We start from the raw sequence: 19,212 nt of genomic DNA, 5'->3' as shown, positions 1-19,212 counted from the left end.
ATATAAAATAATCTTTTTTTAAAAGCTAACTAGCATCCTAACCCTCACGCAAGAGGCAAGCTCATTTCTTGGAAATATTGCGTAGCTGGAGTGTTGTGTGAAGAGTGATGTACTCAGTGTACTGGGGCATGTGGTTATATATATGTCGATGTCTTCATCTATTAGTTATCTCAATCAAATTACATATACCAGAGTCAATATTTCTCCTGTGGAAGGCTAACAGCTGTATGCCATTTTTTTAATTTTCTTTTTAGATGTATTGAGTTTTATGTTTATTGATGTTCTACTCGCCTGTATGTCTGTGCACCACATGCATGTGTGGTGCCCACAGAGGTCAGAAGAGGGCACTGGATCCCCTGGAACTGGAGTTATGAGTAGTCGTGAGCCACCAGGCAGGAGCTAGGATTTGAACTTGAGTCCTCTGAAAGAGCAGCCAATGCTCCTAACCTCTGAGCCACCTCTCCAGCCCCTATATGCTATTTCTTAACACTATTGTATTTTCTGCTTTTCCTACTACCTGCAACAGGTGCTGCCTGAAATATTTCACGTTATTATCTAATGTGTGTGTTTATTTTGTTGTGCCTTTATTATGTAATTTATATTTTAATTAGTAGAACTTGACCTACTGCCTCATTTAATTACGATTACTTTAAATTTTGTTTTACCCAGTGTTATGCTAATCACTTCTAATTTCACCTATGTTTAATATAATATCTCTATACATTCCTTTCTTTTTAACTTCTCAATTTTTGGGGTTTTTTTGTAAGGGTCTTGCTGTTGGATTTTGCTTTGTGATCTCATTTTAAATTCCTTGCTTTCTAACTAGCTCGAGTAGGGGGAGGTTAATGTTTTCACAGTTGTGTTTAAAGAAACTGTGGCAGTAAATGTAGGTATCTTCTTTGAACTAGCGACATGGATTTATTTAATTTCAAAGTCAAAACTGCTTTATTAAAACATCTTTTCAAATTGTCTTTCCAGGCTCTTTTGAGACCTATATTAACCCTCGGCAATGGGAAGGATATGCTAAATCAAAACATGATGAGACAAAGGACCACGGTTGGGGTTCAGACTTCCGCTCTTTCCATAAGCTGATTCTTATTAAGTGCTGTAAGGAAGAAAAGGTGGGTTGTCACTTTTAAATTACAGGACAATATTACAACATTTCCACCAAAGATCATCAGCGGATTGTGAGTCATACACTTACTTGTGGCTAACAACAGCCAAGTTTAGGAAGCAGCTTTAAAAATAAAAATGATTGTTTCAGTAGAATGTGTTTTTCATGCAGGATAAGAGAAAAGCCAGCCGGGAACTGGTCATCTCCTGAAGGCTGTACACTATTAGGGAAGTTCCGCCTTCTCTCCCATAGGACTGGAGTCTGTTGGAAGGGTTTGGCAGGGAATTACTCTTAGCAACAATGGGGAGGAGGCATTTGATGGGCACAAAACCATAGTCTCCAGACCTGTTTGAAAACTACCAAAATAATCTGTGTAAGAGATCGTGGATACTGAGTTAAGACAGAAGTAGCAGATTGTCAAGGGAGCAAGGGATGTGATGAGGGGCTACTGTGCCTCCCAGGTTCTGCCTGGGTGCCAGTGGGGCTATTTGTACCAAAAACTAAGCCAAAGGAAAAGGATTAATGTGTGAGGTAGAGAAAGATGGCTGTGAGTTGTCAGTGCCTGCAGCTGTCAGAATGGACGGCTATCTAGAAACTCCAGAGAGAAGTGTGTGTTAGAATACAGATGAGGGAATCATCGGTGTTCAGTTGGAAAGTAAAGCCACAGAGGTTATTGTGACTGGGGGAATAATACTTAGTACAATAGGAGGTCACTGGGCAGAGGATGATACTCTGATGAACCCCACCTTTGAGGAAGGGAAATGAATAGTCAACAGAAGCTTCGGAGAGAAGCATCATGGAAAATAGTAAGGCTTGCAGTTTCATCATGGCAAGCTAACAATGGATGCTGATGGTTCATTTTCATACGTGCAGATGTGATCCCAATTTTGCTGGTAATAAGGGACCAATAGCACCTGCTAAGAACCTCACAGTGAGTTTCAGGAGGCACTGAATATAAATGGAAGCTGTTCTTTGTAGGAGAAATGGAGGTGGGAGAAGGGCACAGTGGGGAGAGCTAACTGGGATTAGCTGGAAATGGCTAGAGCATTTCTACTGGTGTGGTGTTGCCCTCTTTCTGTAAGAAATGGGGTTGGGTTGGCATGGGATACAGTCGACTTCAGTGAAAGTGTAACAGCCACAACATCATTGAAAGCATGGCTAAGAGTTTTCTAGGAAAAGGAAGTATAACAAAAGGGTCTATAGACATAAAAGGAGGTTTCATTGTGAACAGATGACGTTGGACTATGGTCGTTATCTCAGGTTGACCATCTCCACAGCTATCTGAGATGAGATGAGATGAGATGAGATGAGATGAGATGAGATGAGATGAGATGAGATGAGATGAGATGAGATGAGATGAGATGCCCTGAAATTACAGGACAAGGAACTCTGAGTTTAGGATATTGAATGTGCACATTGACTCTGAGCTTGTCATGTGTCACCTTGAATAGTGAGAGAGTGGCCGGGACCCAGCAACACTTTGGGAAGGAAGGCTCTGAAACATATGGAAAGTCTTCAGGGAAAATGGGACGGTGGCTGCCAGTGGAATGTTGGCAAAGAGAGCAGTGACTAGGAAGGAAGAGTCCCAAAGAAAGAGGAGCTCTGCTGATTGAGCCCTGTGACTAGAAAGTCCTCAGCTGTGAGAAACGTTGAAGGTATACAGTCTGTTTTATGCAACTGCACATTTGCTTCTCAAGGGGGAAAAAAGGTTTTGTTTTTTTAAAGAATTAGATTTCTTTTCTATGTATTAGTGTTTCACCTGCACATACTTGTGTGCACCACATGCATGCCTGGTGCCTGCCAAGGTCAGAAGAGGTCACTGGATCCTTTGGAACCATGTAGGTGCTAAGAACTGAACCCAGGTCCTCTGCAAGAGCAGCAAGTGCTTTCAATCCCTGGGTCATTTCTCTAGCTTTCAAAAGAAGAGTTTTTAATAGGGATAGACGTATGAGAGAAATCAACTAATCTTTATTATAGGCTTTATTTTGACTCTACATTAAACATATTGCTATTTAAGCATGTATACATACACACAATTCAGTCAGATAAAGGTGAATGATGGCTATATGTTTGAAATTAACAGGTTATCATTAGTAACTGTGTAACTATGTTGATAAAAGACTGTCATACAGAAACATACCAAAATCCTTCATGGTAAAACAATGTGATACATGAGACTTCCCGTGAAATAGCTCTGGGGACTAAAGGGATGAGCAGAGGTATCAATGAAGCAAGATCTGGCCTCATCTTAATAAATGCTGGAGCGGAGTGGAGAATCGGGTTTATGACTCTTCCACTTAAAAGTCTAAACTAAAAGGCTTTAGCTGTAATTCCTAGTCTTATGCTTATAAATACCTGGGCTCTCTACACATAATGAAAGGAATCTGGAGAGAGACCTCAGCAGTTCAGAGAATATACTGCTTTTGCAGATGACCCGAATTCAGTTCCCAGTACCCACATTAAGCAGTTTGCTACTGCCTGTAATTCCATCCCCAGGGATAGAATTCCCTCTTCTGGCCCCTATGGGCACTGCGCTCACAAACACATAACTACTCAGAGACACACACATAATTTAAAATAAAAAAAAAATCATTTCTAAAAATATGATGAAAGTTACAAATAGCAGGCACTAAAAATTCTTGCCTGTGCATTCAACCAAACATCTTTTAAGATTTATGCTGCCAGGCCGGGCGGTGGTGGCGTACGCCTTTAATCCCAGCACTCGGGAGGCAGAGCCAGGCGGATCTCTGTGAGTTCGAGGCCAGCTTGGGCTACCAAGTGAGTTCCAGGAGAGGCGCGAAGCTACACAGAGAAACCCTGTCTCGAAAAACCAAAAAAAAAAAAAGATTTATGCTGCCAAACAAATTTTGCTTCACAAATTAACATGGAAGAGTCTAGAATTCAGATTGTGTTTTAGAAATGGGACTCAGCCAGTCATTCCAGAGTATTCAAAAACCCAAATCAGCCAAGACCACGGACAGGATCGCACTGAAAAGGAGGTTCAAAGACGGCAATATGACTTCCTCATCAAATCATTCGGGACCATCGTCCCACTGTTTGCTCCAGACAATGACATGATAGATAAATGGGGCTGGGGGCCAGGGGTGGCGACACATGCCTGCAATCTCAGCACTGTTGAGATAGAGGCAAATGGATCTCTGTGATCTCTATGAGGTCAATCTCATCTACAGGCAAATGGATCTCTGTGATCTCTATGAGGTCAGTCTGATCTACATAGTGAGTTCCAGGTTAGCTAGGATCAGACAATATGATCCTGTCTTGAATAAATAACTAGCTAAATGGAAAGGAAAAAAGAAATTGGAGTGTGAAATAAAGAATCCAAATTAAGTTTCAAACTTCAAACTGAAGATCTAGAATCCTACCCAGATAAAGTACCTGTTGAAGCTTTAGAACAGATAAGACCAGAGAGAGACAAGATCTCATGTCAAGAGTGTAAGGTGCCTAACCTGTTGTTCCCAGTCTGTTCTAAAGCAGGGCCATTGGGTGTCCAATGGGCCTACCTACTGGAGTCAAACATTCCTTCAGGAGAAGAGACATTCCAGCATAGGTGATCTCCATGAAGTACTGCAGTCCTATACACAAATTCAGCCTTCTTCAGAAGCAGCATGTTTAGACCCAAAGATAAACTTTCATTCTTAAAAAAATATTCTTAGTGAGCCAGCAAGAAGGCTCAGTGGGTAAAAGCACTTGCTGTACAAACCTAGTGGTCTGAGTTCAGTGCCCTGATCCCATGGCAGAAAGAGAGAACCAACCTTCTAAAGTGGTCTTCTGACCTTCATACATGCACATGCCCTCTAGAGTGCGTGTGCATGTGTATACACACACACACACACACACACACACACACACACACACACACACACACACACACACTCAGAGGTCCTAAGTTTGGTTCCCAGCACCCAGCTCAGGCAGCTAACAGCTGGTCACTTGCACACACATGGCATATGCAGCTCCAGGGGATTTGGGCCCTCTTCTGGCGTCTAACGATACCTATACTCACTTGCACATACCCACATGCAGACATACACATAATTAAAAATAAAATAGGTTCTTTTTTAAATACCAAAGTACAGAGTGCCCTCATCTAAGAGAGAAAAATTAGGATAAGAATGTCAAGCATCCTTATGCAGCATACTACTTTTAACATTTTTTTCCTTTCCAACTTTCAGGTGGTGTTTGCTCTTACAGACTTTGTGATAGAGAATCTTGGCAAGCAGTTTATCGAGACACCCCCAGTAGACCTGGCCACTCTGTATCAGGACATGTCAAGTAGCACACCCCTGGTGTTCATCTTGAGCACAGGCTCTGATCCCATGGGCGCCTTTCAAAGGTTTGCCCGGGAGAGTGGGTATGCAGAACGGTAAGATCACACCATGAGGTTATAGTTATATATGTTTGTGTGTGTGTGCATATGTGTATTATATATAACATTGTTCTTATCCATATCAACCATATACTAAAGTATATATGTTTTCCTCCCCTATGGAGCAGGGTTTTTCCATTCAACCAGCCCTTACTAAATAAACTGGCTTAATACTCAGCCATGTGTATCGTTAAAGGGGGGGGGGTCAGAATCATAAGCACAGGTGTAAATTTTATCTGAGCCAAAGAGAGATTGCCTAAAATTGAAGTATAGTCTAGTGGAAATATATTAGAACCTGTGTAGCATTTAATACATGATTGTCAATCAATAATCATAAAAAGAATGAACCTTGCTCCTTATGTTCAAATATGTTTAAGAACAGAATTTTTATGTCCTTATAATTTCATCTTTCTCAAGATGATCTCTAGCTCAATTGGATCCAGTTGAAGTTGTTGGTATGGCCTAGTCCCTGGACAGAGAGATGATGGATCCCATTTCTTCATTTAGGTTTCATGGTCCATATTTGTTGAGCTTCTGCAAAGAAACAGAATCATAGGCTACTGATGTGGTGTGTGTGTGTGTGTGTACTTGTATGCTTATGTATAGAAATTTATTATAAGGAATTCGATCATGTAATTATGGAGTCTGAGAGGTCCAAGCCCTGCAGTCAGCACCCTGGAGGCTCTGAAGAGCTGATGATGTATAACTCCAGTCCAAGTCTGGGAGGCAGAGATCCAGGTCAGGTGATGGTATGAGTTCCAGGCCAAAGTCTTGAGACCTAAGAAGAGCCATTGCTTCAGTCTGATCCTGAAGTCTGGAAAGCACCATGCCCCAGTTTGACAGGCAAGCAGGCTGAGTTCTCTCCTTCCCTGATGAGCATGCAGACATACAGAGCCCATGTGCAAATCAGCCATTTGCTGTCACTCCAGACACTGGATGAAACCTCTTCGCTGCCGGCTGACCGCCAAGCCCACCAACCAGACAGATCAGCGTGTATATATTGTAACGAATACAGACATTTGAGAAGTCACTAAATAAAAATAGCAACCACACAATAGCAATAGTAAGCATCAGAGAGAGGCGACAACCTGATTTCTACAGTTTCCATATTACATATCCAAAAAATCTACACTTCAAAAAATTGTATTGCAACCAAAGAAACAAGAAAAATGGGAGCGTATGGTTCATTCTCAAGGGAAATAATTAGCAACTTACTGTGAAGAATGTAGTACACTGAACTTAACATAATAAAGCTTTTCAAATATATTTTAACTGATTCATAGTAACTGCGAGTTACTATAAGTATATATACATTATATGTATTATATATATATACACACACATAGTAACTATGAGTTACATGTCATCAGATGTGTATACTGTGTGTTAAGATCAGATCAGTGTGATTGACATCTCTGTCAAAATCCTCTCTACCAGCAATTTTGAAATATGCAGTTAACTGTTGTCAACCAGTTAATACAATCTTCCTGTCCACCTGCACCCTGCACCTGTTGGCTATCCTTTATTCCTCACCAAAACCCCTTCCCAGGGTCAGTCTGAACCATGATCCTATTCTATATGTCTTTAAAATCAACTTTTTAGCCAGGCAGTGGTGGCTCACACCTTTAATCCCAGCACTCAAGAGGCAGAGGCAGGTAGAACTCTGAGTTTGAGGCCAGCCTGGTCTACAGAGTGAGTTTCAGGACAGCCACAGCTGTTACACAGAGAAACCCTGTCTCGAAAAACAAAAAGCAAAAAAAAATCAACTTTTTATCTTCCACATATAAATAAGAATATTCAATATTTGAATAACAAAAACTTGGACTGTTTTAGTTTTATTCATAACAGCTAAAAGAAAGTACAGATAAGGGACTGAGGGAAAACACAAAAGATGACTCACCCAGGAAGAATATCATAAGCAGGGTTTCCATAAAGAAAGCGGGTAGAAATTATAGAGGTGAGAAACGCAATACTGAAATGGAGGTTGCGTTGAAGGGGGCAACACACATATGAGGAGGCAGGAAACAGACGCAGTGGGTGTGAACACAGGTCAGCTGAGATTGTGCAGAGCAGAAAGACAAAGGATTAAAGTCCCAGGAAGGAACCAGAGAAAGGCACAGAAAGATGGCTGAAGACCTGTTCCTTTGGCACTGGCACCCTGTCTCAAAGCCTGCGGGCTCGGACCGAATGAAATGACCAGATTTCTGCGTGATTGGCTTATGGGTAGAAGACTGTGGGTTGGCCTGGCCTCCATGATCGCATGAGCCAGTACCCGCTATATCTTACATAGGAACATATACACACAATTGTGTGTCATGAGAATGTATCTGCAGTAAGAACATGTGTGTGTGTGTGTGTGTGTGTGTGTGTGTGTGTGTGTGTGTGTGTGTGTGTGTTCTATTGGTTCTGTTTTTCTGAAGAACTCTAACAGTGGGTATGAGGTTTCCTTGGGAGTATGAAAATCTTTCTGAAATGAGCAGTGACTCATCAGCCATTCAGCGCCGTGAATACACTGGAAGACACTGAACCACACACTTTATGATGGTTAAAAGGAATGAAATATTACTGAAGCTAAGCAAGATGAGATGATATGTTTTAACACATGTCAAGACTTGCTATTACTATTAGAAAGAGTCATTTAGACATTATGGTCCTGGTCAAAACTAGATAAATAGATGGCTAAAAGAGAATAGAAAAATCAGAAATAGACCCACCTAATTTGGGAAAACATTTACGATGAAGTGACACTCCAGATCAATGAAGAAAAAGTGATCATGTTTCTATGTAGTCCTGAGTCAATGGGATGGCCATACACATAAAGTGAACTTTATGCATGTAGATCAATCCTGATAACTGGTAAATATGAACATGGTAGCAAAGCAATAAATAGAGGGTAATGTAGAAAATATCACCTGAAGTATGGAAATACTTCTTAAATGAAATATAAACAGGAGAGATCATTTAAAAGATCGACAAACTGGGTGTCCTTGTGCATACCTGTAATGCTAACACTCAGGAGGTGGAGGAGGAGAACTTCCCATTCATGGCCAACCTGAATGAAGCAGTGAGTTGAAACTCACTGAGCAATGATATCTGCAGCCAAGCTTAATGACCTAAGTTCAGTCCCTGGGTCCCACACCGTGGAAGGAGAGATCCGTCTCCTGTAATTGTCCTGTGACTTCCATATGCACACCATGGAACCTAAGTACCCATGTACATATATGTGTCACACACATGTGTGCAGAGAATGTAGATAAATGTAATTTTAAAATTAATTAAAATATCTATATTGCTTAAAAATCACATGAAAGGCTCTCACTGTTGCTCCCCTCAGAGTGCAGTCAATCTCACTGGGACAGGGGCAAGGCCCCATTGCGGAGAAGATGATCAAGGATGCAATGAAATCGGGAAACTGGGTGTTTCTGCAGAACTGCCATCTTGCCGTCTCCTGGATGCTGGCAATGGAAGAGCTGATCAAAACCTTCACAGATCCAAGTGAGTTGTGCACATTGCTTCTGAGTAATGACAGCATCCTCAAACAGCTTTTCTTGTCCAGACGGTCTAATGACAATTCTCCATTATAGACCTTGTGCTTTCTCCTATTGAGAAGAAAGATTTGAGCAATAGGGAAACTGGGTAAAGTGCCACCCAATCAGGATTCAAAAGCAGGCCTTTGAACTCCAAGTAAGGGGATGGCACACCGAACCATCTGATCCACCTCGAGTTCTGTGGGAAGCCACCTGAACTCAAAGTGTATCTTATGGGTGGGATGAAAAGAAACAGAAAAACAGGCTTGGGTCAAGAAAAGACATTAAATCTTACACTATACAATGAAAAGCACAGCCTCAGCATTATGGCGTTTTCCTTGAATCCCTACACTTGAGACATAAAGGCAGCCAGATCAGGAGTGTGAAGTTATCTTTGGCTACAAGGCAAGTTCAAGACCAGCCTGGGCTACATACAAGACACGCTACCTAAAATAAAAACAAAGTAGAAATAGAAAAAAGTACAGGACCAGGTGTGGTGGTGCACACACCTTTAATCCCAGTACTCTGAAGGCAAGGGCAAGTGGATCTCTGTGAGTTCAAGGCCAGCCTGGTTTGTGTTATCTCCAAAAAAAAATCAGAACCAGGATGCCATATGGAGAGTACCAAATGGCCTAGGGTATCCATGACTCTTTCCTTGGGACCTTGCCAACTATGGAAAGCTTTCAGAGAGGGTAAATAAGAGTTATATGACTCTTGTCTCATTTGCTCACTGCTGCCTCTTGAGAAAACAGTGCTTCTTTACAGGGTACCCAGCTGCCTTGATCACTAAGTCACCTTCCCTGGAAGGCCCCTCATCCCCAATGCCATCCCTATACATTTAAATGGGAAATGAACAGAAGGGAAATGATCTTACACCCAATGAGAAATGACAAGGTCTTCACTACAGGTCAGGGTCCAGCGTCACAAAAGCAGTTCCTGGCGGCAGGGCTCCTTCCTCTTCTTGCCAGCTCTTCAAGAAGCCTTAAAAGACTGAGGAGGTGGGCATGAGGTCCTACCCTGTGGTGATCTATTGTGTACCCTAATAGAGCTTGCCTGAGGATCAGAGGACAGAGCCAGCCACTAGACTAGACATAAAGGTCAGGCAGTGGTGGCACACACCTTTAATCTTAGCACTCAGGAGGCAGAGATCCATCTGTATCTCTGTGAGGTCAAGGCCACACTGGGCTACATGAGATTGATTCAGTATAGGAGAGAAACAGAGCCAGGCAGTGGTGGCACACACCTCTAATCCCAGCACTTGAGATCTCATGCCTTTGCTTGGGAAGCACACACTCCTTTAATCCCAGGAAGTAATACAGCAGGGCAGAGAAAGGTATATAAGGCATGAGGAGACAGGAACTAAAGGCTCTTTTTGGCTGAGGCCTTTCCGGTGAGGACTCAGAGGCTTTCAGGGTCAGCTGAGGAGTTGACAAGGTGAGGTTGGCTGTGGCTTGCTCTGCTTCTCTGATCTTTCAGCTTTTACCCCAATATCTGGCTCCGGGTTTTCTATTAATAAGACCGTTTAACATTTGAACAACAACACCCCCAGTCGAAGAGCTATATTGGCAACTGATAGCTGCTGGGAGAAGGGGAGTAGATTTCTGCTGAATGTGGCCCTGGTAAGGTGTCCATGCTTCACTGGAAGGCCACACATCTGAGAATATTTGAGCAGTACAAATCGGACTTGACAGGTGTGAAAAAAGACTCAAAGTTGTACTGAAGGGATATGGGAGAAGTCAGGGAGAAAGATGGGATGATCAAAAATCCTCAAAGAACCAGTAAAAATATATATTAAATAAATAAAGGTAAGTACTTTATTGATATGTCTAATTTCTTTTTTTTTTCCGAGACAGGGTTTCTCTGTGTAGCTTTGGAGCCTGTCCTGGAACTTGCTCTGTAGCCCAGGCTGGCCTCAAACTCACAGAGATCCGCCTACCTCTGCCTCCCGAGTGCTGGGATTAAAGGCGTGCGCCACCACAGCCATGCCAGGTTCCAGACGTACAGCTTATGATATCCTTGAACTGTATGAACTGAGTCTTTCACAGCACTGTTTTCCTTCCCTAGAAAGGGACTCCTACAAGCTCTACATTTTTTTTTCCTGTTGTTTTGTCTTTGTTTTAACAGATCAGACAATTAAGGAGACGTTCCGGCTTTTTCTAAGCTCCATGCCTAGTTCCACATTTCCTGTGACAGTCCTCCAGAACTCTGTCAAGGTAATGCATGCTAACAACTAGAATGTGAGAGAATTGGTCCCTGAGTATCCACCCAGGGCTCCAGAGGTCCCAGATCTTGCAGAGACCCACATAAGGGACTGTAAGAGCAGGCAAGGAAGGGGTTTTCCAAGACAGTGCTCATTTTTGTGTGTCCTGGTCTACTGGCCATTCAACTCTTCCGACTCTCCCCTCTGCAAGAAAATGCTACATGCATAGAGTTATGAGGATGGTCCCCTCCCAAGCTAAGGGACTGTTTCTGCTTTTGACAGACAGGAGGCCTCCAGTTTCTGGGTTTCAGTGTGGTAAGTTTCCAATATGAGGGAAATCTTTGCATATGAGAAACAAGAGACGTCTCTTGCCTCCCTTCCCTCATGTCATGGGACATAGTGGGACAGAGTATACAGGATAGTTCTGTATTTTGAGATGACCACAGATCCAATGGAGAATTACTAGGCTTTCTGTCTTGTGTTTAATGGGGGGAAGGACCCCAGATGGAAACATCTGAGGTCCTTGTGATGGTGGTTCAACCTGGTAGTTCTGAAGACCCCACTAGACTCTGTTCTCCGTGGTCTGTGGATAAACAAGACAAAGCATAGCGGTACTGGGGAGACGGCTCAGTGAGTAATAGAACTTGCTGTGCAAGCATGAGGAGCTGAGTTCAAATCCCCAGCACTCATATAAAAATCCAGGCATAACATATATACCTATAACCCCAGTGCTATGGAGGGCAGAGTTAAGAAAACTACTAGGGCTTGCCACTCTCACTCTAGGGTCAGTGAGAGACTCTGTCTCAAATAAATAAGATAGAGAATGATAAGTAGAACATCTGACATCCTCCTCTAGCCCCTGAGCATACATGGGTGGGCACATAACCACACACACACACACACACACACACACACACACACACACACACACACACACACGACACAAAGTAGGCATTCCAAAATGCCCAATTGGCATCAGTTACCCATCTTGGTGGCTCCAGTATATGCATGCTACCCAGAAATAATGCAACCCTATAAAATCATCTCCTCTGTCATATATGTTCTCTAATTCCAGGTAACCAATGAGCCTCCAAAGGGCTTACGTGCAAATATCAGGAGAGCCTTTACTGAAATGACGCCTTCATTTTTTGAAGAGAATATACTTGGAAGAAAATGGAGGCAACTAATATTTGGCATTTGTTTCTTCCATGCAATTATTCAGGTAAACTCCATTCTGCTTTTTTAAAAGATTTGCTTATTTCTATTTATTTTTGTGTATGTGTTTGTGTCTGAGTGTGTATATACCACATATATGTAGCTAAAGTTTTCCTGCCTGGCCCACAGTCAGGACAAATCTCTCTCACTTGCCAGTCCCAGAGCCGCTCAGACCCGACCAAGTAAACACAGAGACTTATATTGGTTACAAACTGTATGGCCGTGGCAGGCTTCTTACTAACTGTTCTTACAGCTTAAATTAATCCATTTCTATAAATCTATACCTTACCACATGGCTCGTGGCTTACCGGCATCTTCACATGCTGTTTGTCATCATGGCGGCTGGCAGTGTCTCTCTGACTCAGCCTTCCACTTCCCAGCTTTATTCTCCTCCTTGTCCCGCCTACACTTCCTGCCTAGCCAATGGCCAATCAGTGTTTTATTTATTGACCAATCAGCAACACACTTGACATACAGACCATCCCACAGCACTTCACCTTTTTTTTTTTCAAAAAGGAAGGTTTTAACCTTAACAAAGTAAAATTACATATAATTTGGGAATTTGGGCGTAGCTTCTCTTACTACTTCCTGCTGGAGGGGGGCGCTGTATCTTATAGGGACACAAAGAAAATTTTAGGATTATGGAGTAGTCCATGAGGGTGTATTGTCTGAGCCAGTTGCCTTCAAACCATTCTGGATGTTGAATCAATCTGGGCCATGGTGTCATTGGAGACCTTTCAGGGGGTCTTGGCTGGTCAAACCTGATGTATCTTAATCTGGAACAAATCCATAACCTTTGGCTTTCTGTGTGAACAAAAGGAGAGTCTCCTTTCCAAAGCAACATACACTTATATCCAAATTTTGAAGTTAAGGTATCTTTAAAGTATACATATTGGTTTAACTCAGCTTCCTTTGCAATCAAATATCTCTCTGCAGTTAAGAATCCCAAAGACAACACAATCCAGATTCTCTGTGTAATATTCATCTTTACGTGACTTATTTTTTATATTAATTTTACTGTCTCTTTAAAGACTTTATTTTTTAAAACTATGTATTTGTTTCTATAACTGTATATATCACCTTTTTTGTCTCTTTTAAGCCTACGTATATTTTACACACATTGTAAATGATTACATCTGAATCTGTCTTATTGTGAATCTAATGCTTTAAACTGCAGCAGCTGTGGCTGCTGGCTCCACCCACCTCAGCTTCCCAACATGGCCGTGGTTTACCGCCAGCTGGGGGGGGGGGGGTCTATGCTTTTAGCCAAGCATCGTGTAGCCCAGAAACCTCTTTTTTTGTTTTGTACTAGAAAAGGCTAAATCCACCACGCAGCTCAAAGTGCCACTTGCATAGGCCTCATTCCCGCCATAAGGCAGGTTGAGCATGCACGCTAGGAACCCACAAGTAGCTCAAACCGGCAGCTGCCACTCATTTGAGAGAGACAATTAGGAAGCTGTTTTTAGCTCCATTTTAGAATCTTTTTCCTCAGTTTTTAGGTGGAAACTCTTGCCACCACGTTGGACGCCATTTGTAGATGTAAACAACCTTCTTATTAAATAAGAAACACAGAACCAATGCAAAGAAGAAAGCCAAGAGGTCAGAGCTAAGAGCTAAAACCTTAACCTTCCTCCTGCGGTGGTCCTACCTCTCCGAACCAGAGCTACCCCTGTGTTAAAGTCTTTATATAGAGTTCCTGTCCTGCCTTCTCATTGGTTGTAAACCCAACCACATGACCTCCTCCTCACGGTCTGTCTGTATAGGCCTCCAGGTTTTCCATGATTGGTATTGAGATTAAAGGCATGTGTATCCAATAATGGCTGTATCCCTGAACACACAGAGACTTACCCAGCTCTGCCTACCAAGTGCTGGGGTTACAAGCGTACGCCACCACTGCCCTGCTTTCCTATGGCTTGCTAATAGCTCTGACCCCCGGGCAACTTTATTTATTAACGTACAAATAACATTTTAATACAAATAAAATATCACCATACATATGTGTGGGTGCTTGGGTCAACCAAAAGACGGTGTTGGATCCTCAGGTTCTGGAGTTAGAAACAGTCAAGAGCCACCTGGCATGGGTGCTGGGACCCAGACTTGGATGCTCCAGAAGGGCAGCAAGCACTCTTAAAGCATTGGGCATCTTGCTCCAGACTCCAATTCTGCTTTTTAACAGTAATAAAGAAGTGGTCTATATTAGAAATGTGTAAATAGTTAAGACATAAGTGAAAACTTGAAAATGGCATTTTGAAATTCTAAGAGCCCATTCTGTGTTGGAACCAAAGTTTACTTAGCTCAGCCACCAATCTCTATGCCCTTCCTTGCCTAAGCATCCCACAGCCCCAGCTCTTGCCTCTATCCTGATCTGCCTAGAAAAATACCATTGACCAGGTGAATGCATGAGGTCCAGTTCAACAGCTCGACTCTGCCTCATACTCCAAATCTGCTTCCCCTCCAGAATCCAGTCCCCAAACTGGTGGTCCCTTTCACTCGATAAGCTACAATAAACTCCAAGAATATTTTTATCCTTTACTCACCCACATATATCTTGCCAGTCTTCAAGGTCACCTTAATTTTTGTTGGTTGTTGTTTTAAGGCACAATCTTTACTTTTGTACAATCTACCACACAGCCCAGACTTCCCTTGACTTTTCGCCCTCCTGCCTTACCCTCCCAGAAGCTGGGTCGGCAGGTGCATGTCACCACACTCAGTTTGGTTCACATATTGTCCTTGTGGTAGTTCACTCCTACCTGCTCCTCAGGATGAGTTCACCACCTTTAAGAGACTCCTCCTTGCCTCTAACTAAAACCCTAAACCCTCTGAAAGATGACCTTCAAAGCAGCACCAGTTCCCTCCCATCTGTTCAAGATGCATTACTTGGTCCGTTATACACCCTGTGACCCTGTGCTCGAATTCTGACTCTTTATTTATCTCTAGGTGTTATTGGTTAAACTAGCTTCCTGGTTTTCAACTGTGTGGGCTCGACAGAGAGAGAGACATTGGGAAAAAAGGGATGGGTAAAGAGGCAAGACATGGAATAAACAAACAAATGGCCTGAAGAGATCAGAAACTCCGTAGATGGAACTGTATAACATTTAGTCGAAGTTTGATCTACAGGAGAGAGGATGGAACCAATTTCTGAGCCAACCATTAGTTTAAAATTAAGAAGTTGGGGGGGTAGTAGAATATTAAAGGGGGTAATTTCACTATGATAACACAGAGATTGTGATTATGTATACCAACTTTAGTTGTCTGCAGTTATTAATGTCACCATAGAGACATCATCAGGTAACCAGCATGGTGTGGCATGACCACGAGAAATAGAAAAACTCCTTAAAACTGTAGAGATGGCCGGGCGGTGGTGGCACACGCCTTTAATCCCAGCACTCGGGAGGCAGAGCCAGGCGGATCTCTGTGAGTTCGAGGCCAGCCTGGGCTACCAAGTGAGTCCCAGGAAAGGCGCAAAGCTACACAGAGAAACCCTGTCTCGAAAAACCAAAAAAAAAAAAAAAAAAAAAAAACTGTAGAGATGGTGATGTGATGATTAGTTCTAAATGCAACTTGACACAACCTAGAACCAATGCAGGGTTGTTGAGATCAGCTTGACCTGAAGCGGTGTCTGTGAGAGATTGTCTTGATTATTAATTGGTGTGGGAAGACCCAGCCCACTGCAGGTGGCACCATGCCCTGGGCTTGGACCTTGAGTTGTGTAAGAGTAAAGGAAGCAGAGCATTCTCTCTGCTCTTGCCTGTGTGTGTGATGGGGCCACTTGCTTCAAGTTTCTGCTTCCATGGCTTCCCCATGGTGATGGGCTGTAACCTGGAGTTCCCAATGCCATGGCTTCCCATGGTGATAGGCTGTAACCTGGAGTTCCCAATGCCATGGCTTCCCATGATGATGGGCTGTAACCTGGAGTTCCCAATGTCATGGCTTCCCCATGGTGATGGGCTGTAACCTGGAGTTCCTGCTGCCATGGCTCCCCATGGTGATGGGCTGTAACCTGGAGTTCCCAATGCCATGGCTTCCCATGGTGATAGGCTGTAACCTGGAGTTCCCAATGTCATGGCTTCCCATGATGATGGGCTGTAACCTGGAGCTAAAGTAAAGATAAACCCTTTCTCCCTTAGGTTGTTTTTGTCAGAATATTTTATCACAGCGATGGAAATAAAACCAGGACAAGAATTCTTTCTCTCTCCCTCCCTCCCTCCCCTCTGATTTCCCTTTCTCTCTCATAATTATAGTGTGTTTTTATGCCAAACTCTAGGTGAGGTGTGGTTTTTTCCTAGCTTGAAATATTTTGTTTTACTCTGCAGAACAAAGTTTCTTTTGATAGACCTGCCAAATCTCCCATGACAGATTTTCTTTTAGAAACATGGGAATATTGAATGAAGATGTCTGTGGCCTGTTTGGTAAAAGCCTGACTGAAGCTGAACCAAGTGTTTTTAACCAGTTGCTGTACAGGGATGCCTACCAATAATGAAAACTTTTATTTTTTTCATTACTGAAAATTAACTTCCTCATCATTATACAAAATTAACTTCATCAGTCATATCTCAGAATGTTTTCATCTTCCATTCTAGGAGAGAAAGAAGTTTGGCCCCCTAGGCTGGAATATCTGCTATGAATTTAATGACAGTGATAGAGAATGTGCCTTACTGAACCTCAACCTTTACTGTCATGAAGGGAAGATCCCCTGGGATGCGCTCATTTACATTACTGGTCAGTGTGTGCATGGGGCCTGGGCCTCTGGCTGCGGAACAGAGCTATTGATTTACACCTGCCTGGCCCCTGTGAAGACTGTGTCCTCCTCCAATGCTTAATGTTGGCAATGACAACTGATGTCCCCTTTGTGAACTTACGGTAGCAATAAGCATGTCATGAGAATATTTACACATAGAAAATTGGGGAGACATTAGCAATAATACAGACATCATTTGTGTGTGTGTGTATGTGTGTGTGTGAGAGAGAGAGAGAGAAGTATGTACTACCCATGTGTATGGTTGTATATGTGTGTACATGTAAAATCTAGAGGCCAACATTCAGTATGCTACTCAACCAATTTTTTATTCCTTGAAAATTTCTTTACATATCCAATGTATCTTAATCATGTCTACCTCCCTCCTCCCCTCCTCCCCTCCCCCACTCGCCCTAGGCAAAGGGAGAGCCATTTGTCTTTGGGGCTGTGACCACTGGTAGCTTTCCACCTCACTCTTTGAGGCAGGGTCTCTCACTGAACCTGGAGCTCATTATTTGGCTAGGCTGACTGGCCGGTGAACTCCAAGGACCCACCTGTCTCTGCCCTCACCCCCAGTTCTGGGAGTACAGACACAAGCCACAAGGCTTTGATGTAGATGCTAGGGATCCAGGCTCAGCTTCTCATGCTGGTGCAGCAGACACTTTGCTGACAGCCATCTCCTTCACCCCAGGAACTTCTTTAAATATTTAAGATGAGTCAGTATGTTAAAGTCTTAGGTCAACCTTGGCAATGTCATATCATACATGAAATCCTTCCCGGAACACTACAGTAATAAACAGTGAATTGTGCCAATGGAACTAGAATCTCCCCAAGGCATTATATTAACATTAAAAATCATTCCATGTGGGTCCTGCCTGCTCATGTTTTTGAGCAGCACTGAAGCATGCTGGGTGATGCATCTCTGGAGACAGAGACAGTGCAACGATAAATTTGAATTCCCCCTGACTTGATCTCTGACAGACAAGCTCTCTCTTTCACTTTGGATCCATCTTCCCTTCCTGGCTTGATAGCAATAATTTATGAGGTGTGTACAGATCAACGATCTTTCTATAAATGTGAGGTCTGTTTTCGTAGTGAGCTCAACAAAAGCAGTGTTTCATGGAAAGTGAGTACATTTTAGAATCTGACAGTTGGGGGGGGGTGGTCAACACTCAAGAACATTCTGAAACAAAGGGAAAAGGAAGAAATCCTTCAGTAGAGCCCAATAGCTTTAGTTTCTGTTATTTGAAAAAAATGATATTGTGGGACTGAAGAGATGGCTCAGTGGTTAAGAGCACTCGCTGCTCTTGCAGAGGACCCAGCACTGACTGGCTCACGACTGCTTCTAACACCAGTCCCAAGTGACCCTGACAGGATCTTCTGGCCTCTATGGGCTCCTGCATACACATAGTGCATAAACTCATACAGGATCACATACATACATATACAGCTTTTAAAAAATAAAGCAAAATAATCAGAGCATACACATTAGATTTTTTTCTGCTTTTTAAAAATTGGCTTATAAAAAAAAAAAAAAAAAAAAAACAAAAAAAAAAATTGGCTTATTAGAGAAATATAGCAACTACTTTCAATACCAACTAAATATGCATATAAATAAACCAAATAAAATTTGGTTATGTTTATTAATGTAAAAAAAATAAATAGTAATGTATTTTAAAATGCAAGCTCCCTTTCAGGTGAAATCACCTACGGCGGGAGAGTGACTGACACCTGGGATCAGAGATGCCTTCGAACTGTCTTGAAAAAATTTTTCTCTCCTGAAACATTGACCACTGATTATAAATACTCTGAGTCAGGTAAATGACTTTTATGCAAAAAATCCCTTCCCTGGAAGCCTCAGACAGCGTCTTTCAGTTTTCCAACAAGGTGCAATGTCCATCCTCACAGTTTTATCCCATCCCCATGTTTGACACTGCCAGAGCTGGTTTGGTAACAAGAACACAATACTGCATATTATATAGCAACTACTGTGAATTAGATTTGTATTAAATTTGATTGTATTAAATCTAAATG

At 42.5% G+C, this 19,212-nt stretch overlaps 1 protein-coding gene across 2 annotated transcripts in view; it reads left to right on the top strand.

Moving 5' to 3' along the window:
- Positions 1 to 19,212, top strand: part of Dnah6 (dynein axonemal heavy chain 6) — a 220,711-nt gene that overhangs the window by 183,631 nt on the left and 17,868 nt on the right. For both annotated transcript variants that reach the window (XM_052718995.1, XM_052718994.1), the window contains 7 exons: positions 979 to 1,121; positions 5,308 to 5,498; positions 8,836 to 8,996; positions 11,153 to 11,241; positions 12,304 to 12,450; positions 17,024 to 17,162; positions 18,876 to 18,995. In XM_052718995.1, the coding sequence (XP_052574955.1) occupies positions 979 to 1,121; positions 5,308 to 5,498; positions 8,836 to 8,996; positions 11,153 to 11,241; positions 12,304 to 12,450; positions 17,024 to 17,162; positions 18,876 to 18,995 (990 nt within the window). The remainder of the gene's footprint in view (positions 1 to 978; positions 1,122 to 5,307; positions 5,499 to 8,835; positions 8,997 to 11,152; positions 11,242 to 12,303; positions 12,451 to 17,023; positions 17,163 to 18,875; positions 18,996 to 19,212) is intronic.

The sequence above is a fragment of the Peromyscus californicus genome, unplaced genomic scaffold, assembly GCF_007827085.1.
Source record: "Peromyscus californicus insignis strain IS unplaced genomic scaffold, ASM782708v3 Scaffold_6__1_contigs__length_162567912, whole genome shotgun sequence".
NCBI classification, from domain to species: domain Eukaryota; kingdom Metazoa; phylum Chordata; class Mammalia; order Rodentia; family Cricetidae; genus Peromyscus; species Peromyscus californicus.
This window is presented reverse-complemented; position numbering and strand designations above follow the sequence as displayed.